General features: G+C 41.6%; 1 protein-coding gene across 1 annotated transcript in view; it reads left to right on the forward strand.

Annotated features, from left to right (window-relative positions):
- Positions 1 to 9,424: 9,424 nt before the first annotated feature.
- Positions 9,425 to 22,765, forward strand: part of Asb4 (ankyrin repeat and SOCS box containing 4) — a 46,614-nt gene continuing 33,273 nt past the window's right edge. The window contains exons 1-2 of the mRNA XM_048437043.3: positions 9,425 to 10,023; positions 17,927 to 18,226. Of these exons, the coding sequence (XP_048293000.1) occupies positions 9,825 to 10,023; positions 17,927 to 18,226 (499 nt within the window). The 5' untranslated portion in view covers positions 9,425 to 9,824. The remainder of the gene's footprint in view (positions 10,024 to 17,926; positions 18,227 to 22,765) is intronic.

The raw sequence follows: 22,765 nt of genomic DNA on the forward strand, positions 1-22,765 counted from the left end.
TATGTACTTACTATGCTACTTACTATGTAGCTAAACATAATTAGCTACATTATGTTTACTGTCTCTTACTTATTTGCATTTCCTTTTGTGTGTCTAAATATGAAATTGTAGTATCCATGAACTACAGAGCTTAATAACTTGACTGATTTGATTTTTCAAAGAAATAAGATTATGAAATGGAATACTTAGACATCTTGCTTGTTATCAGTTAATATTTTTCTTGTCTTTATCCTTGTATATGTTTTAAACATTTATTTATTATTTGTTTGCTTGTTTAGTTTTTTTTTTTTTTCTGTTTGGATTTTCAAGACAGGTTTTCTCTGTAGCTTTGGAGTCTGTCCTGGAACTAGCTCTTGTAGACCAGGTAGGCCTCGAACTCACAGAGATCCACCTGCCCCTGCCTTCTGAGTGCATTAAAGGCATGCATTACCACTATCTGGCTTCTTACTTAGTTTTTAAGACAAGGTCTCACTATGTAGCCAGGCTTATCTTGAGCCACATAGTCTAGACTGACCTTGCACTCTATTGGTCACCCTTCTGTCTGAGCCTCCCCAATGCTGGAACATTCACACAGGACTATACACAACACATGGTTGTTGCTTAGACACTTCAACTTGTTCTAAATACTGTTTATGCCCGCTGAGCTAGGTGTACAACTGATGGGAATGAAACAAATCCTTAAAAATTGATTTTTGTGTTGTTAGGGGCACCATATTTTCAATAGTAAAATGTTTTATATGCCAGAGGCATAAGCCTAATATTAAACAAACAAACAAACAAACCTCAGGAACTTTGTGGTCACTCGCTGAATTATAGAATAATAAAGGAAGTGGGGTTCAGAAGATACTTCTGGGGATGATTTTGAGGTTGGCCTTCTGCAACATGGACTATTCCACAGTAGAGCTTTTATAATACTCTTTGGAGCTTCTGTGGTTTCCGAATGAGCAACACTGACACTTAGCACGTTCTAGGTACCAGACTATCAGAGATGGTCTGGTAAGCTATTGTGGCAGTACCTTAAAATATTGGTTCTAAACCACCTCAGCACTTGAGAGTTAATACTGTCATGTGGACTGTCAACAGGACAGTGTGTGGTTGTGCGTCATAACCAGTGACTCATTCCTTACACAGCCGCTCGCTGTGCCCACTGGAAACAGAAGTTATGCATGAAGGTAAAAGGCACAGCGTGCACTACGTATGGTGTTTCCCTGTTGCGAGCTGTTTACAGCAGGACCAAGATTCTACTGGAGTGTTTATAAATCCAAATTGTGTCCCCAGTGTTCTCTTCCATTATTCCTGTAGATAGCTAATTCTTTTCCAGCATAGGGGTTACACGCTCCCCACCTCCCGGTCTTCTCTCCTTGTATTTATCCATCATGGCATCTTCGTGAAGGCTAGAAAGAAAGTGTCTTGGAGGGACCTTGCGTCTCTAGAAACAAAGACATCAGCTCATCTGGCCTCTTAGCTTCTGTTTATCAAATCCTTATCTCAAATACCATTTCTTTGGTGAAGTCTTTCTTGAACCATCAAACAAGTTGAAACAACTTCTCGCTTTTAAAATGCCCCATCTCTCCAACTCTGGTTTGGATTTCTGTAGATCAGACTTGCATTGTATGAGTTACTGTGTGCTTTCATTCATCTATCAGTAAGTGTTGCGGTTTGCACTGCATCTTTCTTACTGTCGTTTGGCTTCTGCCTTTTCCATCCCAGTAACACACAGTAATAACGTAGTAGCTGTTGAATTATGGTGTGCGGAGGCAGGGTTTCCAGCTGAGCCAGAAACCCGTCAGATAGCTTTCAGCCAGGCCATTACTGTACAGAAGCACACACTTAGTGTGTGTTCCTCAGAGCGCCTGTGCAGGTGCCTGTCCTACATTTTTCTAACATTTCTAGAATACTCATAGTCGTGTGTAAGGAAGAAATCCACCCAGAACGGAGGGAGAAATGCAAAGAGGCTCTGGAGAACAAGCCCAGCTCTTTTGTATCCTGGAGCTATCGACGGTCAGCTTTAGACATTAGAAAGGGCCAGGACAGGGAAAGGAGGACAAATCTTTGATTTCATAGTCTTGCCTGGAGCCTTGACTGCCAGAAGGTGCTGTTTTAACTCCATCTGTGGCTTCATGTTGTTTCAGAAGGGACTCAGGAAATCTCACTCTAGTGTTATGGGGAATATTATCAACCTAGGCGGACAATTCTGAGCATGAGAAACAAGCTTGTCTTGCTTCCCGGTAGCCCTAAACAGACTTATAAGACCGTGAGTCTGGAAACTACTGCAGACATTAGTAGTACTTTTCCAGTATTTTATGTATTTGCTAGATGCACACCTTGAAATAATTATGGAACATAAATCTATGATAGCGTTCCAGCAGAGAAATTCATTGAAGGAAAATTTGAAAAGCAAAAAGATAGTTCATATGGATTTTTAAAATTTTTAGCTGCATTTGTGATTTAATCGAGACCATGTTTTTATCTGCACTGGCTCTTTCTCTTTTTAACCTCCTTTTTGAGCCACAGCCGCGGGGCTTCCAAGGTTCATTTTTCAAGGAATACTGCCATCGTGCGGTCTGGTGTGACAAGACAGCTCATATTCTGATTCCCTCCAGAATATTCTTTGTGGCTTTGAAAGGGTCTTTGCTGCTTGAGGTCGTCTCTGTGGGTTCCTTTTCAAAAGACGAGTGCTTCAAATGCTTGCCAAAGGATGAACTCTGGTCCAGATTTTGACTCAATTTTCTAGTTACTATATCAATCCTAGCATATGCAGAAAAACTCAAATCTTTGCCCACCTTACAAACTTGCTCAGCCTCCCATGTTCCGCGCTTAAAGTCAGCAGAATGCGGTTTGCCCGGCACCTTCATAGAGCTGCCGATTTTTTTCATGGTGCATGTCAATCGTCAGAGGCAGAGAGAACAAAACAAGAACTCTTAGAGGGAGTTATTATGGTGCTGAAAACTCTCAAACAAGTGGAATTAGACTCTACTTAGTAATTAACATGTTCGAATAAACAAACAAATGATGTGGGTTCTGTATTTTCTTAACAGAGAAGGTCTGACAGGCTGTTTTTCAGCTCCAATTCAGCAAGAAAATCTGTATACAGACAGAAAATATGAATCCCTTCTCCCCAGCCCTGCAGTTATATTTGCATGAGCTGTGTCGCCGTCCACCCCCACCCCCTACTCCCCCACCCCCACCCCACCGCCACCAACAGATCTCTCTACAAGAATGCGGATTTTACTTTTTGTTCAGGGAAATATGTTAAGTATTATTCCAAAATGTAAAATCTAATCGATGGATCTTTTCAAACATCTTCTAAGCTTATGTGAAATCTGGGTGTTAAAGGGCGTCCTGGAATCTTGGAAAAGACAGTTTAGAAACTTGCCCAATTTCTTTCCCACATGAGAAGGAAGCTCAATTTTCTTCCCTAACTATACTTTGGCCTCAAAATTTTGTCAGAAGTAAAGAGAGAATGAAAATTCTGCCTGGAATACAGCTGTGGGGTTAATGTTTGGATTGAGACGGAATTACGGCGAATTATTCCCATGGGTTGATTTTGTGAAGTGTGTGCTGGCGTGAGGGTGGAAAAACAAGCTAGCGCTGGTGTTTAAACAAGGCTGGAAGGGCAGTTGCTAGGAGACCCCGCACACAGCTGATGCCCCCACTGCCGGCTCTGGCGTGCTTTGTCTCAAGAACCCGGCCTTTTGTAGTCAAAGAGGACATTATGTGTATAGTCTGTCAAAATTTAGGTGGAGGAAAAATTCAGGTGGACCGATGCTTGGTTATTGCTTGTGTCAATCTAGCTATTCTGACGTCCATCACCCATGAAAGATGGGTTTTGAAAGGGAAAATGTAGCATTGTGCCAGAAACCAAGGGCCTCCGGAAACGCTCAAGGGAATTAGTTACAAATGCAGTTTGAATACTCTTATATGAAAGGCAGATGGTGTGCAAACCAGTTCCGAGAAGCAGCTAAGCAGCTAAGTGATCACTTCAGTATTCCGAAGAGTGGACCGCCAGTCCACAAACAGAGTTCTAAGAGGAGAGGCGCGCGAGCAGGACTTTAGATCCTGCCGTTTACAAAACAACCATTTCAGCCATTTGTGGGAACCGTTTAATAGACTTTTATGAGAAACACACAGGCTTCCAGTTTGTAATTTAGACCCTAGAGATGAGCCGAACTTGAGAGCTGGAGGTGGCTTAGAAGTTCTTCTAGCGCCCCCAACTGACAGAAGGCGGTACCGGACGCAGCTACTGGACAAGTGTGGAAGGTTTTCAGAACCGCCTTTGTAAAGTAATACCAACCTTTACCAATGCTCAAAATACTACATCCAGGGAGGAGAAAGCATTTTAAAGCATAGCAAAGAGGGGATTCTTGAATTTCCTGTTTTGAACATTTCAAGTACGTGAGCCAGGGACACTGTCTGGGGCCCCCACTCTGATCAACATCTCTTTCTCAGGAGAGTCAATGCTGTTGTGTGAATTTGGGGACAGGGACAATCTTTTGTAGTGCTTGTCCGTGTCCAGTACAAAGCCCCCGCTGTGCATTGAGTCATTTGTTTATTACAAGTGTAGGAATTATTCTTATGAGCTGGTGTGTCAGTAGAGAAACGGATAAGTATTGTGACAAAGTTTAGGTGTAAGTCTACTTGTCAGCCTCCAGTTCAGGGAATGTCATCCTTGGCAGTGACCTCCCAGAATAGCCAATTGAAATCCCAAAATAGTTTGAAATTTTGGTATTGTTTGTTTTATTTTTATATCTAATGTGGGTGCTGGATGGGGGAAGGGCTCTTCTGGACTTCATTGCTTCTCTATGGAAAAAGAAAATCCATCACTATTTCCTAAATTGGAGAAGCTAGTGTGCATTAAGTCTGGGACATAGTAACTTTCGAGATGTTGGTCCTGGCAGCCTGGTAAGAACTGAGCTTGGGTCCAAGAAATAGAAGAGAGGATACAAAACACTTACCTATCAGCCCCCCTTCTACCCTTTACTGCCGAGAGACATCTTTGGAGACATGGAGATTGTCTGTCATCTTGTCCAGATCTTAGGGACTCAGAGTCTGCTGATTTGGCCCAGAAAGCTCTGCCTCTAAAGAGCCAACAAGACTCACTCTCTCACCTCCTTTTTCCTTCATTCTAGGAGAAGTTAACCATGTTGAGAGGATTTCAAATAGGCTCCTGGGGAGGCTGTGTGGACAGAAACCAACTCTAACTTGTTAGTTAACTGACCAAGTCAGTTTGAGAGGCTACCAGCTAACCCTTAGCCTGCAAATCTTTCACCTGAGGTCTCAGACATCACAAAGCCACGACAAACCTTGCCATGCAAGATTGTAAATGATTACAAGGTTGTGTCAAACCAACAAATTTTGGGACTGTTTGTTAGCTAGGAAAAAAAATTAACAACCACGAACCTGCGATTCCTTTGCTGTTTTCCCTTGCAGAGTTCCATATAACTGATGGTCCTTAGTTTTTCTGATTTCTGCATTGTATTGTATTGATGTATATAGTATTGAATTATAGTACTAAACCACTTGCCTGTTGATATAGAAAACTTTGGATCCGATCTCTGCTGAAACCCATGGTACAACTGGAATTTTCCACGGCATTTGTCGGTGTTAAATGTTAATTCAAATAAACCTACAGCTAAAAGCACATTTGTACAAAGATTTAATCTGAAGCATATATGAAACAATGACAGACAAAACAATGCAGTGTGTCCTGAGAGATTACACAGCAGCACATTAAGTATTACAGATAAGAATGGGATTATCAGTCAATCTCAGAATGCATGTCAGTGAGTCCATAGCAGGGCTACCCTCATTTATCTACTGGAAAGTCAGAGAGGCCCAGGGAATTCTGTTTTCACAGGAATTCTAGCTTTGGAAAATATGTTTTAGGAGTCTGGCCTCTTATTTCTTCCCTGTAGTTGCATTTAACAATTGTAGCCTAGTAGTATTTTAAATCCATGTTTTAAGAGGTCACAATAAGCCAAGGGGCCATTTGTGTTCCAAAGATGGAACACATAGTGGGTAGCTTGTGTTATATACAGTCATTGAAAAAAAAAAAAAAGCAACCAGGCCTTTGTGCCTGCTGCCTCAGCACCCCAGGGAGGGCAAGGGGGTCTTGGGTCCACTTGCCTCAACATCATCCATGTGTCGGGAAGTTCTTCCTACCATCAAGGCCAGAGGACACTATCCGAGCCATGTCATGAAACATTAAGGAAAATTGTCTGTAATGGAGTTTTCATTTTAAGAGGGGGGGCGGTTCCTGACAGGCCAGACTAGATGCCGTGAAACACAGCCATATCACAGGGTGGTCTCCGGTCACCCAAGGGATGGGTGGCTGTTTAAGGCTAAGTCTAGATGACAGCAGGACTTAGGTTGGCCTTCCTTCCTTCCTTCCTTCCTTCCTTCCTTCCTTCCTTCCTTCCTTCCTTCCTTCCTTTCTTTCATCAGTCACAATATTTCAGATATGTTACAATGACTTAGATGGATAATTTAATTAATTTTTTTTTAAATTCAAATAATCTCTGAATTTTACTCTTTGGTTTTTGGATAAGCCTGTCAATAATTTGCTTTTAGCAGTATGGTAGAAATAATTTTCTTAATTTTATGTATTTCTTCACATGAACTTTGCTTTCTCAAAATAATTCAAAAAGACCCACTCACTTTTTTACAGGTATGGAACTGAACATTAAAAAAGATAAAAGTTAAACAAATCGGGTATTAAGAAAACAAGGGTTTGGAGGGAGGGCCATGTGTAGTTCAGGTGTCTGCGAGGGCATGCCGTGTATGAGGCTGTGCGTTCTGTCCTCAGCACCCAGACCAAACTGAGCCAAAGGACAGTGGCCACAGCAGCAGAAGCAATAGGAAAACAACTTCTTTTGAGTTATTTTACCAAAGGAACTTGTATTTTTTTTAAAGCCAAACAAGAACTGGGGATGGGGGAAGGATGACAAATGATAGACTTTCTTTTACAATGCAATGCTAATCCCTCTATCTTTGGAGGGAGATCAATGGGCTAGTTAACCCTGAGAGAAAAAGCAGAAGTTACAGAGGAATTAACAGTCTCAGTTTGGACTTTTCTAGCCAGGAAGACTGGAGTCTTGCTGGATTATGAGCAGAGATACCAGTTGATCCGGGGGTTAATGACCCCGTTCTCATGCCTGCTCACATTCCCCAGTGTGCTAGCCTTGTTCTTCATGATCCTCGGGCATGAGTTGGGGATGAGAAGTTGCAGAAATGACAGTGTTTCTGGATAAAAGCCATACAGCTTCTGAATTGGTTGTGTTAAAGTAGCCATGTGGCTACCATGGATGAGGACCTCATAACTAGAGGCAAATACTGGAACCACTTATTCTATGACCAGAGGAAGTTATAACGGGAATAGAGTCAAATAAGACCCAGTTAACGGTGGACACTCTGCAGAGTTCAGGAATGAGGGCCTGGAAGACAATGAGCCCATTCAGGACTCCTTCGCTCCCCAGCCTCACAAGGGTCTGGTCATACTGGTAATTTATGGCATAGCACCTAGGCTGGTGTCTGTGCTGGGTGTTAAGTATTAGTGTTTTGAATATTGTTTCTGCACATATCACTTCTTCCTGGAAGTCCCTTTCCAGGAAAAGCCAGAACTCTTAAAGACATAGTTAATTCCTAGGGTAATGACTACGTGTCTAAAGAGGCTGCTACATAACTGACTCAGATTAACCATATTTTGTCGGGAATAAAATTAAATTGCCCTTTATTTTCCTGCCAAGTAAAATGCGAAATAATGGTGAGAAGGTATCAGATCTATTTAATTGTCATGAGCCAGGGATTCTGTATAAAATTTTAAAAGTTTGCAACTTTGTGGAAAAAAGAATCCATTGGTCAGACAATGGAGAATCGTAAGCTACAGCACCACCCAGGCCATTAGCACACAAGAGTCTACTTCAGGGGTGACTTTTGTCTGTTTTTCTCGTTACTGTATTTCCAGTACAGTAGCACTCAGTAGGCATTTGCTGAAGAAACGCTAAGCTCAGGCAGCTCTTCTGTAAGGTCTCAGTGTAGGTTCAACAGGAGCAGAGAGTCCTATTACCCATCCCCTGGGGACCAAACCCAAGGCTGAGCAAGCCGGGCCAGTCTCTCCAGGTCTCCTGCACCCTCTCCCGCTCTCAAACACACCGTTTTGCTAAAACACACAGTAAAAGCTTAAATTAACAAACTTTTAAAAATTCAAATAAAGGTAAAAACTACGTAAAACCAATGGGCAGTGTTAGAAGTCATGGCAATGGGTATTGCTGGTGTGCGTGTTTTGACTACAGGAGTGGGTGATGGGAATTTCTGGTGTGCTTGGTTTGTTCTGTGGTGGGTCTGGGGATTGAATGCACAAGTCATTATGATTTGATAAGCTATGTGCTCAGGACTTGGCAGTTTTGCATATTTATGTTACATATGAGCATGTCTAGTGCTGATTGACAAGCATGTTCATAGACTTCTGCACCATTTGAAAATGTAAAAAATTCACATTGCTATTTTTTCTGCAAGGATTTTCTGAATTCATTCACGATATATAAATTACAGCTAGTTTTTAGTCTAGTTAGAACTTGTTATTCTCTAATTTTAATGATGACCAGTAAATCAAATTAAATATTTTTCTCTTCAACTTTTTCTGTTGAAAAACTAACACAGAGGAGCTGAAAAAGCAAAACAATTAAATCTACCAGGTAACTACATATTGTTCATTTCCCATCTTCTTACTTTGTCCTCATTTGGCTCCTGTGTTCGTTTTGTCTTGTCTCTTGATCTAGCTCCTCTTTCTATGTCTGAACTGTTTTAAAACAAAAGTTTTAGAGGTATTGGATGTTGCTAGTTTAGTAGAAAAAAAGACTGTGTGAGACACCCTGGGTTTGATCCCCAGCAACATACACACACAACACACACACACACACACACACACACACAAAAAGACAGACAAAGGAGGATGCATTAGACAGTGTCAATTGATTATGCATTGTATTATTTGAGGTCCAACACTATTTTTTTCACACAATCTGCATACCTGATTCACACATTTTTAAATCCACCATCTCACATTAAAAAGTAACATCAAGTCTGTATTTGTATTTGTAATTTGTCTAAACAAACACAACTTTTCCTCACTGTTTTGAGAAATAAAAACTCAGCATTCAGTGAAGGTCGCTCACTTGTTGCGCTTGCTTGTTCTGTTTCTTCAGCTTCTTTTCCCCCTAAAAGTGACCCTCCCCCACTCCCTTCACCAGTCTACCCCGCTTTTCCATAATATTGAAATTTTTCAAGTCTAGGTTACTGGCAAACCTTCTGTTTGTTTTTAGATGTGCATAATTCGGCTCAATTTTACAGGCTCATTTCACAAAATCATTAAAGGTTTTCAGGGGCACGTGTATTAGCAACTGAACCAAATCCTCATCTGGGGCCATTAGTTAGTCAGAATAAGACAGCAGCGCTCCAGCCAGGCACCAGATGTTGTTGTTGAGGGGAAAACATAAAGAGCTTTAAGAGCTTTTTAAATCTTACACTTTCACTTTGGTCTTATAAGAACTAATTGTGACAACTCATGCTCGCAAATGTGTCACAGGAGCGCTCCCTCACATCGACACCACGCACTGCGGAAGGGACTTGCTTACGCATCTGCAGTTCAAACGACCTGAAAACTCACTGACAGCCTGGGAGGATATTTTGAAGTTTGAAATGATCCCTATATAAATAGAACGGATCAGCATAACTTTGGGATAAAATTAGCCGGCAGTTTGTGGACTCTGCAGGCTTGCCTGTGTGCTGGGTGCTGCTCTCCTGGTAAATCTCGGCTCAGCTTCCACATGGCGCAGAGGACGGACGGCATCATCACCCCTACCAGCAAAGCTGGAGCTGCCAAGTTAGTTAAGAAAAATTTCTTGGAGGCAATAAAGTCAAATGACTTCAGGAAACTGGAGACTATCTTAATCCAGAAGCAAATAGATGTGGACACAGTGTTTGAAGTTGAAGACGAGAATATGGTTTTGGCATCTTACAAACAAGGTAAAAAATGTAGAAGTGTAATTGTGAAATTGTTATAAAATGAATTTTTAGGTCAGTAGGTCAGTTTTTGTCTTCAAAGCATTTGTTCTTATTATTAGTGTCTGTTTAGACATTATTTCTAATTTTTATCTTTTCTTCCTTTTAAAACTAGAATGCATTTGGGTTGTTTTATATATTATCACATTTCTGTCTGTGCACATATGCTTTTGGGTTGTTTTATATATTATCACATTTCTGTCTGTGCACATTTCTGTTGAATGCTCTTTTCCATTCTTGTGCCTGGAATTTGGGACCCTGGGTGGTTGCATTTGTCATGCACGGCGTGTTAGGTCCTCTCTTGTGACTGGAGTGGTATAGAATAAAAAAAAAAAAAAAATCTCTGACTCTCGTTAAAGACTGCTGAGGTGTGACAATGTGGCTGTTGGGGGTCAGGCTGCTGAGTCTTGGCTAACAGTCAGTTACAGACACAGCATCTCTATGTCCGTGTGAATGAAAGCGGGGACTTCTTTTCCACCTAGAGAGTTAATGAATGGAGAAAGCTGGACGATAGGCACCTTCATGGTCTGCGTCATTTTTATGGGTTTCCGTGCAGAAACAAATGTTGAAGTCAAAATATCACAAAGTTAACTTTTATTTTTCCTTTCTGCCGCCCTACAATGATAGCTGAAAAAATTTGAAAGGCTTAGTTCAGAATCTCTACTTTGTACATAAAGAAAAAAAATAGGAAAATGAAAATTAGAACAGAAAAATTTTTATTAAGGTTTCTTTTTACTTTCTGGAATTCCTGCTTAATAAATAAGAAATATATTAGCACACTCGTTCTGATTTCTCAGATCAGCTAGTTAATTGGGAAACTTAAGTAGTTAGGGCCATCTGGTGAGCAAAGAAATAATCTGCTCACCCTCAGTTTTGCCTTAGAAAAGAGGAGGGAAAATCTTGGGAATGGGGGTGGGTATATATGTTTATGCCCAATATAAATCTGTTTTCTATTCATACACAATCATTAGAGGCACCAATTTCCAGATACAATGCTAGTAGCATTTATTTCTATCTAATTCTCTGTAGTTCTGGAGGAAGCATAAATAGTTGAGACCAGCTGCTGCATTTTTGATTTATGCTTCATGATTAATTGTCATTGATGTTTTGTCTGAAAAATGAAGGCGTCTAATTTTCTTTTGTGCAAAGTTGAAGGGGTTCTGCTGAAGAAAAAAATTATATGCTACATAATTAGAAGGCTTGCATCTTGTGACTTTTTAAATGATACTATCTAAAAGATAAATATATTTGAAGAAATTTAAAAAAAAAGTTTATGTGTGCCACACAGAGTAGAACCCAGATTCGAGCCAGGGGTTAATCTACTTTACACTGAGCTGCATAGACCACCTTTTCTTATTTCCAGAGTAGGTAAACCTGCAGACAGCCCAATAACTGACAAGTTCTGGAAAGGGAACTTGACGGTGTGTGCTCTTGGCCAGCAGACACTGATTCTGTCATTTCTCATGGTGGCATAGACCCCAAATGGGAAGAAACTGTGTTTCCATTAAAATGAGCAAATTCCTGTGGTTCTTATGGAGTTAACTTTTTATTGATGGTGATGACTGTTTTCCTAGCATTCAGGCTATGGGATGTGGCTTTCAATCAGGGGCAGAAATTTAAACTGTCCCCCAAAGACTAGAGGAAGCCCCAGTTTTACAGAGGTGTCTGTCAGGAAATAAACAGGACTTGGGTTTATATCTTTGGGACTATCCGTGAAAGCAGCACGCATGTGGGCACACAGTGTGTATAGAAATAACTTTACTCTCTGTTTATCATGATGATGCAAGGCTCTGCCTCCAGTCCTACGTCTTAGGGTAAAATTCCCACTTTCTCCAAAGTTACTGGGAACTTATTTTAGGTGTGGCCAGGCTTCATGCCAGCCCTATCACTTCTAAGGGTAGGCATGGAAGCAGTAAATAGAACCCTAGCTGCTGGCCCGTGAAGTGGGCCCAAGTGCTGATATCAATGTCTCACCTCACAAAGGAATTCTCAGAACAGTTCGGGGCTGGGTGGTCTACAACTGGGGAGTTAATTATTCAGTCAGCTCCTTCTGGGGTGTGTCTAAAGGACGTGAACCACCTCTGTGTGGCTTTGAAAGAAGTGTGGCCCGGTTACTGTTTCTGATACTTTTTTTTTCTTTTTCATTAAGTAAAAGCAGACTTTTAGGACATTGAAAGGCTGTGTGTTATTCTTTGATTTTTTTTTAAGTACATGGGAAGGCTGTACTCCTAAAAGTGAACAAGAAAAGTTCACAAGACTCCCCTGTGAGTTTGATTCATTTTTATAAATGAGGGGGAGAAGCCCCGTCACTCATACCCACTCTCAGAAAGGGGATACAGTCGTTTATTCTCAAAGAGTGGGTACTTCCTGCTCAGGTATCTTCACGGAATAAATGAAGCAACATGTAATATGAGTGACAGATAAGATCACCTTTAAACTTTCTTACACAGATGAGAAAATGATTCTTTATTCACCAGTCGATTATCATCAGGGAGTTAGCTGGTCTGCAATTAACCCTTAGGTAATCTTAGTTTCCTTTAAAACCCGCTATATTCTTTTCCATGGGATTTCAAAAAGTGGTTGAATTTGTTTCTAAATACAGCTTGTGCCATCTACCGTTGATGTCACTGTGCGAGTGCTGGATTCAGAACGCCACTGGCAAAGAAATGGATGTAGGATGTAAATATCCCCCAACTCTAGACTAAAGTGGACTAAGTGTACCAGTCATTAAAAGATGACCCCCTAAGAGACTGTGTATTTTGCAAGGGTTGGAGAGTGGAGGTATTGGGTCAGAGGGCTCTTTTCTTCTTGAAACAGTTTCACCAGTGAAGGCCACACTTAATGCCGTGCCCACAGCAACTCTCAGTCTGTGCCGTCAGGGCTCACTTTCTCCCCAGGACCCTGCCGTTCTCAGCTTTACCATGAAATCTTCACAGAAAATCCGAGTTTGCTCACTTAAAAACAAATCCACTTTTCTCACTTTGGAAAGCTAACAGTCAAAATGGGCTGGCCTGCATTTGGGACAACTCCAAGGGAAGAGCAGGCAGAGATGGGCAGTTTTGAAAACCAAAAAAAAAAAAAAAAAAAAAAAAAAGAAAAGAAAAAGAAAAAACATTTACTGAAGCATCATTTCAGTTCTAATTTACTGTGTGAACGTGAACCACAACGTATCGTGGAGGTGAGAAGACCCTCAGTGCTTCTCTCCTCCCACGTGAGTCATGTGGTTCAAACTCAGTGGTTCTCTCCTCCTCCCACGTGAGGCATGAGATTCAAACTCAGGTGCTTAAGCCTGACAAGGAGCCCTAGCTCGCCACCTTGATGGCCCCAGACCCCAGGTCATCCTTTTAAAATACAATGACACAAAGACATCATGAGTACCCAGTGAATTTTTAACTACTGCCTGTGACTAGCAGGCTAATCGTTAAGGGCTGTCCTGACATAGTTTATCCTGAGACAAGTCGAAACTGTTTAGGGCAAAGTGAAATGAGAAGTCTGTAAGGTCATCATGTTGGTTCCCACTGTCAGCCTCTCTACCAGAGCCATGGACAGATGTTAAAATGGCTGTTTTTCAAGCTTTTCCAAGCTATACACTTTGGTTCTTCTGCATTCTGCAGTTCTGTGCTTTGGTTTCCTACCGAGACAAACGGGATAACAAATCTCTGGTATGGAGCTCCCTAGTCATCAAGGTTAATGATCACCCTTTATTAATCAGTGTAACAATGCATTTTGAGTGCTTTGTTTATGACCCATAGCTTCTTCCGGTGACTTGCATGGTAATCATATTTTTAATTAAAATAACCAATGAATTTGTTTTCACTTGAAAAGTTTCTGGCAGGCATTCTGTTTAGTTTCTTAAGTAGCAGCTGATGTCCAAAGTTATCATGGGAGATTCTTATTGTTAACAAATGATCTCTTTCTCACCCCTTTTGCTCCTGTTTTCAGAAAGTTAACTTTCCTATTTTTCTGTTTAGGCCCAGGGGGCTTCCTCTTTACTAGTTGCTAGAAAAGTTTCTCTCTTTAAAACTTTGTGTTTCGAGCTTGTTTGCCTCTCCCGTTCTCTAGGGAGTCTCTGAGAGTTATCCCGAGAACATTAGCTAGCAAAATAGCAGCCTGGAATTGCGCTTGGGTCTATATTCTTTCAGGGCTGTGTAAATACGAGAACACGGTCAGAGCAAATGTCTGCCAATCCAGCCGCAGTGTGCGTGAGCTTGGTGGCAGTCAGAGGCTTCGCCAGCTTGGGGCTGGTTTTCCATTGATAACATCAGCACTGATAACTGTTGCAGAGCCTGGGCCCAGCTTTACGTTAACCAGAGATGTGTGTCTTCTCCAAGTGAGCCGAAACTATGCCCTTTTTCTAAAGTGGGCTGTAGCGTAGCCCTTCATTCCTCACCATGTTTCTTGAGTGAGGGGCTTTCTGCCTAGCTTTGCGGACATATGACTTCAGCTTCAGATTTAAATGAAACACTCAGAAGTGCACATGAAGGTTAGGTAGGTCTGCATATTTTTGTAACTGTGAAACTTCTCAAATTTCTTTAGAATTTTTAGCTGTGTCGGGAGAACTGAAGATCAGAGGCAGTTTCCGACAGATTTTGATGGGGAGGGGAGATTGGAGTTTGAGAGTTAAAAAAGATTTTTTTTGTTACATTTTAAATTTGTTTCTTCCTTACACATATGTGTGTATACATATATACATACACACACTCATATATATATATATATATATTATTATATGCAAACATATTCTCTTCTGTCCCCACCCCATTCTCCCCATCTTTCATCCTCTTTTTGCTCTTCCCATGTCTCTTTTGTTCCCCTGGACGATTTTATTTCCACATCATTTAGTCTGTGCACATACGTCCATATATGACGTATGTGTCCATATCTGACATCTGGGGAACACAGTGAGACAGTATGTCCTTTCTGAGACTGGCTTACTGTGAACATTTCCAGAATTATCTATTTTCTGCAAACAATATAACTTTGTTCCCTTTTATGGCTTAAAGAAAGCTCCATGGTATCTACAAAAAAGATCATATTTTCCTCACCAACTCTCCTGCGTTTGGCAGAAGCCAGCGTATCACTGCGACACTTGCTGTATGGATCACAGCACCATGGGCTCCTCCTGAGCTACAGAGCCAGCATAGGTGCCGGCAACAGACTTGGAGAGTGTGGCCCCTGCCACTAGTGGGTGTATGAACACGGTGTGTTCCACCATTCTGTCTCTACCCACACTAAGTATCCTGCGTGCAGGCTCTGCCAGGACTCTGGCATGTGATACACTGCAGGCAGACTGCGTAAGCAGATTGTATATCACGGAGTGAGGGAGGGGAGCAATGGCACTGAATGCTACAGGTCGCTGTGGACTAGGGGTTCAGAGTGGAGTCTGTGTGTAGGGAATGGCCTTGTTCCTGTCTCAGCCCCTTTGCAGTTGAACCCTTTGCTGAAGTCAAGCATTCCTGAACAGGTCCCTGTACCTACAACTTGTATACACGGGAATATGATTGACTTTCCCCAGAGGGAGGCAGCACCTTTTTCACACGTCCCATCCCTCAAGGACTTGGTCTTCCTTTTCTTCTTCCTCTCCTGCTTGCCCCTCTGTGCAGTCTGAGAACACAGTTCAGTGGCAACTGGCGTCCGCAGAAGTGCACAGAGCAGTGCCTTCCAAAGGTGAAACATCAGGAGAAATTCACATTCTAGGTTTGAATGGCCCAGGAAGAGTGTGCTGTGAGAGAAAAGGCTAGTGCACACAGTGAATTCACTCCCCTTTCTTCTGGCCTGCTGTGACTATTGGTGGTGATATGCTTGTGTGTGTGCGTGCACATGCAGGCACGTGTGCATGAGCAAATTCTCATATCAGCATTAACAATAGCACATGAATTGGTACAGCTCATCTTCGGTTTCAGAAGTGCATGTGACCTCAGATCTGGGGCTCCGTGAGGATAAGCGTGCTTCTTTCCTATAGAGAACCTCCGCGCCAGCCTGATTATAAGGGTGGACTCCTTGTTAAGGGCTGTTCTGTTCTCGGCTCAGCACAGCTGGCTGCAGGCTGAGTTGTCCAGACTCTCCCAACTCCATCTCCAGCTCTACCACCAAAGTTCTGGAGTGCAGATTAAAGGCAGACATAGCATAGCCTGAATCTGCAGTCACCTGTCCCCACAGTCAGCCCCCACGGGGCACAAAGTGTTTTTTTGTCTCCCAAATACATGATGCCATGTAGAAAAAGTGGATTTTTAGAAACAGTTCCTCTTGAGGCTTGGTGAAATCCCAGCATCCCGAGGTCTGTGAGACTGATTCCCCAATGAACAGTTATGATTGTAGAAGACAGGTGAAACTGACTAGTACCTGTAATAAATGGGCAAGGAAAGTTCTGTTCATGCTGCTGGGAATTTAGAAAGAAGAAACACCATAAGCAAACATACGCTTTTCCACGCCAGCGATGTGACATGCTACAGATGCATTCAAAAGCAGCTTCCAAGTGAGCTTCACAGACTTGGAGCTAAACCTACACCATTTCCACAAAGACAAAAGAGTGGAAACCCCACAGGGAAGATCGCCCCAGTCCATGAGCTTGGGCTCAACAGGTGATTTGAGGCTCCAGCAGGCTGAGAAAGGGGCTGTCTTCTTCTCCGGAAAATGAGAAGCTTGGGCTGGATAGTCTTCCCATCCTGTGTTTCTTTGATTTGACATCAAAATGGTGTTTTCTTAATCAGCTCTCTGCTGTTTCTTTCAGGATCATTTTTTCTGTCCTATTTGGGAGCGGGCGTGAGTTTCTAATCAGTTGCAGTGTGATGGCACCTCGTCTTTGCCACTAGGAAACAGGCAAACTACACTCTGATTTTTAGGTTCAGAACCAGTTCCTTTCTAAGTTCTTAGAGAAACTGTCACTGCAAGTTGCTTGCTGAAGAATATTGAGTACAAGAATTGGGACGAACTGGGCATGGTGGAGCACACCTGTGGTCCCAGTGCTAGAAAAGCTGAGGCAGGAGGATTGCTGTGAGTTCAAAGACCATCTGGGTTACACGGTGAGACCTTCTTTTAAAATGCTGGATCAGAAGAAAGGAGAAAGAAGAACATTTTAAGTAGTGAGAATCATTTGTCTAAGGTCTTAATTCTTGAGGTAGTTCTCTTGACTAATTTGTGCAGAATTTGGGCACGGTTGTGTGTGTGATGCATCTGGGTTTTTTGCTTGTTTTGGATGCTAAGAACTTTAAAGACAACACTACAATGCTGTTCTAGTGTGAGTGCCAAGTTTATATTCTGTGACCCTCTCTTATCTGTCTTTTCCCTTTAGTTTTGTAGATCATTAAAAGAATCCTGAATAAAAATGTGTGATTTACTCCAAGTTTTTCTTTAGAAAGAGATACTGGATAAACCAACAGGCAGGCAAAATATTGGTGAAAGAAATTTTAAAAAATTTAATCAAATCACACTCTGACTCTCAACAATATACACAGGAATAAAAAAGGGACATGAATGGAATTTATAAGGCTATAACTTTGGAACAATTCAAACAAACTTAAAAAGTCTTGAAGTGAAAATATTCTTAAAATGCCTCATGTAACATACCCTATAAAATAAAATACAATCACAAATATTGCCAGGAAAAGCTAAGGTGTTTTTTGAGACACAGGAAGTCATAGTAAAAGGACAGGCGACTAGGAGCCGTAGAAACAACAAGAGTCGGAAAATACCTGACCCAAGGCAATCCTCAGAACAAGGCTCTAGAGTCTCAGCTGCCAGGGACGAGTTCCTGATCCATTTTACCCTTCAGTTAGATGCGACCAAAATAAAACAGCTTGTCAGACTCTCCACAAGACAGGGAGACACTGGGCCAAAAGTTAACAACTTTCTTTCATTTCCTTTTCAGGCTATTGGTTGCCCAGTTATAAGCTGAAGTCCTCCTGGGCAACAGGCCTGCACCTCGCGGTCTTGTTCGGCCACGTGGAAAGTCTGATGGTACTGCTGGACCACGATGCTACCATCAACTGCCGGCCGAACGGGAAGACCCCTCTGCACGTGGCTTGTGAACTGGCCCACCTCGAGTGCGTGAACGTTCTCTGTGACCGCGGTGCAAAGCTCAACTGTTACTCCCTGAGCGGACACACTGCTTTACACTTCTGTACCACACCAGACTCCATCCTCTGTGCCAAGCAGTTGGTGCGGCGAGGTAAGACTTGCCAGGCGGCTGACGTGTGTTTATACAAACAGGGTTTGATGTGTTGTTTATATACACGTGGTTTGGGGACTTGGCGATCTTTCCTTGTCTCAGGCAATGTGATGGGTATTCCAGTACCCTCAACCTGATTGATGGTATGAAATCATCGTATACATGAGTATTTATATTTCTTTGGTTTTAGTGTGTGTGTGTGTGTTGCCCACTGAGATCATTCAGTGACAATCACATTGAATTTTAATTTTTCAGGGAGTAATGAATTATAATTAATCAAACATTGTATTGATTTCCAGTTACTTAACATGCTTATTTAGCCCTGATTATACATTAAGTTTTGTGGTGACAAAGAGAAAACAGTTTCTGCTCTCAGCTTACATGGATGTATAGATGTAAATGTGAATATATGTATATGTATTTTAGTAGTGGAGGATGTAATATTAACACAATAAACTTTAATTATAGAATGAAGAAGTGCTGTCACAGAGAAAACATCATCAATGTTAGGAGTGAATGTTAAAGACTTCTCTGGATCAAGTAGTTGTTGTCCGCCAGATAGTATCCCAGTAGACATGAAATGCATTTTGCACATTCTTCAGGCAAGGGCTTGTCAGCTCTGGAGAACCGTGGATGTAACCACCTACATGTAGGCTCCTATAGTTGAACATATTTCTGCTTCCGTGTAATAAATACCTAGGGTTGAGAAGATACATAGATAGAACTGTTTCCCAAAGTGCCTGGGCCATTTTGTATTTCCACCAGCAATGTGTGAAAGCTCCAGTTGCTTGCTATTCTTGCCAAAATTAATAAAGTCAGACAAATAGTTTGGCTTTCTAATAAGTATTCAACAGTGTCTCCTTGTGATTTTAGTCTGAATTTCCTTAAGGATGCTGTGAATGTCATATGTTTATTTGACAGATATTCACTTTGGAGAAATATCTGTTTAATTCATTTATTCCTTTTTTAAATGAATGATCTGTTTGTTGCTTGGTTATTCTGGATAGAAATCCTTTACCAGATCTGCAGTGTGTACACAAGAGTATCTTATGTTTCCTTTTTTCTTTTCCTGATCTCTCTCCCCCCCTTTTCTCTTCTTTCCCTATTTCATTCCCTCCTCTTCCCCTTTCCTCCCTCCTTCCTTCCTTCCTCCCTTCCTTCTTTTCTTCCTTCTTCCCTTCCTCCTCCCCCTCCCCCTCTCATTTCTCTCTCTCTCTTTTTCACGACACAGGCTCACTAATTATCTAACTAATGCAGTCTTGAAATACACTTGAGAGATTGAGACAGGAGGATGACAGGTTTCAGGCCAGTTAAGGCTATACAAATTAGTGAGAAATTATCCGAAAAATAAAAGGGGCAATAACATAAATTAAAAAGAATGAGTGCAGACAAAGTTATGATAAATGCTAACATTTAAATAGCCAGAGTGTAAGGAGGAGCCAGCGAGGAAGAGTAGGATGAGCTGGAAGAGAAACTGAAGACCTGAGCCTGCTTACAGTAAACAGAAAGAGGTGAGTTTGAGAAGCTGGAACTAGCCACCTACAGGAAAAGCTATCAAGATTAAATGAGATATTCCCTAGCTTGGGTGACAGGTTAACTTCGATAAACAACAAAATTAAACAAAAACTAGTTTGAAGAAATGGCGGGGAAGCCAGGTTAGATTGGCAGGGTGTAAATAGGTGTTTGAAGAGAATGGTTTGGGAATTGTTGAAAGAAGTCTGTCTGCAGAGCTGAGTGCGAGGGTAGTCTGACTATGACGGCCCGGCCAGGGAGGCCACAGGAGGGTTCTGCTGCAGCTGGGGATAGCCAAGGACAGGGACAGAGGATGGGTGGGTACTTTGGGTTTCTTTAGTAACTTTTCAGGGATCCATCAGGCATCTCCATTGCTAACAAGTGCATCATAAAAGGCGCTAGCTCTCCAATGTCAGGGCAGATTTGGTGATGGTAATTGAGTGCAAAGTCATCAGCAAAGATGAGTAAGAGCAGAAAAGGTAGAAATTTTCACGAGCGTGGGGAGGAATGTAAGAAAACCTTATTCAAGAGGTGGACTAAGAGTCCTGAGACCTAGAAGCTGCTTCTCAAACTGTGGGAACGACGGGAGACTGTCAACCTGGCTGTTGTTTCCTGATGAGGCAGCGGGAGCAGGAGAGGAGAGGGAAAGAAGGAGAGAAGGAGGATGGCGGGAGCAAGACTGAGAGTGAGGAGAAGAGAGACAGGGAGACAGAGTGAGAGAATGTGAGCAAAAGAGAGTGCAAGACAGAGAGAGACACAGAGTGAGAGAGAGTGCAAGACAGAGACAGAAAGAGAGTAACAGAGAGAGGGAGAGTGAGCGAGGGGGAGCAAGAGAGACAAAGTGGGAGAGGAGAAAGAGAGAGAGACAGGGAGGGGGATGGGTGAGTCACTTACCAGCTCACTCAGTTTCTGTGCGCTGGCACCTCCACATTTTATACTTACATCCTCACTCATGTTAGGTTGAGTTTTGAATTTTCCTCATATTTTATTTAGTTTAAACTTTAGATTTTGTATCATAAGAAATTATAGAACTGTTAGCAAGGGCAGGAGGAACACGCAAGCCAGTGAATGTCCCGATGGCTCTCAAACCCTCGTTTCCTATTTTTAAACGTTTAGAATTCATACATGCACAAAATGAAATATGATGATGTCCATCATCTATTTTCCTCTTCTAAATCCCCCCCAATTATCCCTAATATATTTCCCCTTCCAACTTCTTGTCCTTTTTTCCTTCTTTTTAAAGCAATTCAGAGTTCAATTAGTGCTTCCGTATAAGCGTGGTTGTGGGGCCATCTAGTGGAGCCTGGGCTGCAGAGCAGCGGCCGCATCGCCAGGGATGAGCCTCCCTTTCTCTGAAGCCGTCCACAGCGGAGAGCTCTGCACCTAGTGGCCAAGCAAGGCTCACACACCTGGCCAACACACGACATGGCAGCTTTAACTAGGAAACCCGACTTCAGGGATTAGAGATTCATTTTGGACAGGCAAGTTTTTGATCCAGGGTTCCTATTTTTTCCCAGCCTCAAATTCAAGCTTTAGCTGCCCCCTCCGAAGAAGGCTATTCAGAGAGCTGGAGAGAACAGCAAAGGCAAACTGAACACATTTATCATGAGTTAAGGACTGGGCCTGGTTATATCCTGCAGGTCTTAGAACAGTGTAGCTGTCACATATTCACTTAATACTTTCGTGTTAGAAGTTTTGATTGGTTAAGGAAATAAGTTAAAACACATACAATCTGTAAATTGTATTCTGGAACTTCCAAGCTTTATATATATATTATATATTGTATTTATTATTATATATGATTTATATACTATATAATATTTATATACATATATAGTGTATATGTGTATATAGACATCTTTACATACATATATTTAAAATATTAAGAAATAATCTGATTTATTTTCACCACAATAAAGTCATGTATATTACTAAAATTTTAAAATACTCATCTACTTAATAGAACATTTTGTTATGCTGTCTGTATCCCATTAAACTATGGATAAGAGTCTTTATTTGTATGCACAGGTTTCTATCTATCTATCTATCTATCTATCTATCTATCTATCTATCTATCTATCTATCTATCCATCCATCCATCCATCCATCCATCCATCCATCCATCCATCCATCTATCTATCTATCTATCTATCTATCTATCTATCTATCTATCTATCTATCTAGAGTCTTACATTGTAACTCTGCATGGCCAGTCTAAGGTAGCCTCCAACCTGCAGGAGTCCTATTGTCTCAGCCTCTTGAGTGCTGGGAGTACAGGCATGGGCCACTGGATTTGGCTGATGTTTAAATATTTTTAAGTCTCCTTTTATAGGAGAGTATGACCTGCATAGATATATTTTTCTAAAAATTACACGTGACTATGTGTATCAGGAAATAATATCTAAATTATTCATGAAACATCAAAGCTAATATTTAGTACTATCTAACTTTTTGTAATCTTTGCTCTGTGTTTGGTGTGTGTGTGTGTGTGTGTGCACGCTAACATGTTTCATATTGTTATTGTGTAGACTTCGGAGAACAACTTTTGGGAGACAGTTGTATTCTTCCATTGTGTGAGTTCATCATGAACCATCTGAACCATCTCTCTGCCCCTAATTTTTTTAAAGGCATATATATCTATAGTTAACTTAATGACCCTTGGTTTTATGACTTTGTGGTTGTTGTCTCAGGTAAGTCAAACTGTCCTTAGTGTGGAACCCAGGATAACCTTGAAGCTCTGTTTCCCCTGCCTCTACTCCTGAGTTCCGAGATTACAGGGCGTGCGGTTAGGAGTGGGGGCCTCACGTACCGTTTAACCACCTGAGCTTTACCTCTCTACCTATTTTGAAGAATGATACCTGGTAAATAGGAATCAATGGAAAAGCAAAATTGAAAACGGCATAATTGGGGGGCTTCGTTTTTGTCTTTTGGTTTTTTTTTTTTTTGCGTTTGTTTTGTTTTTCATTTCCTTGGATGAAGGAAAAGCAGGTGCTTGTGGGCCAGTCCCCTGGTCTGGAGGTTCTGGAA

This window comes from Myodes glareolus, chromosome 25 (assembly GCF_982192425.1).
Source record: "Myodes glareolus chromosome 25, mMyoGla1.1, whole genome shotgun sequence".
Lineage (NCBI taxonomy): Eukaryota > Metazoa > Chordata > Mammalia > Rodentia > Cricetidae > Myodes > Myodes glareolus.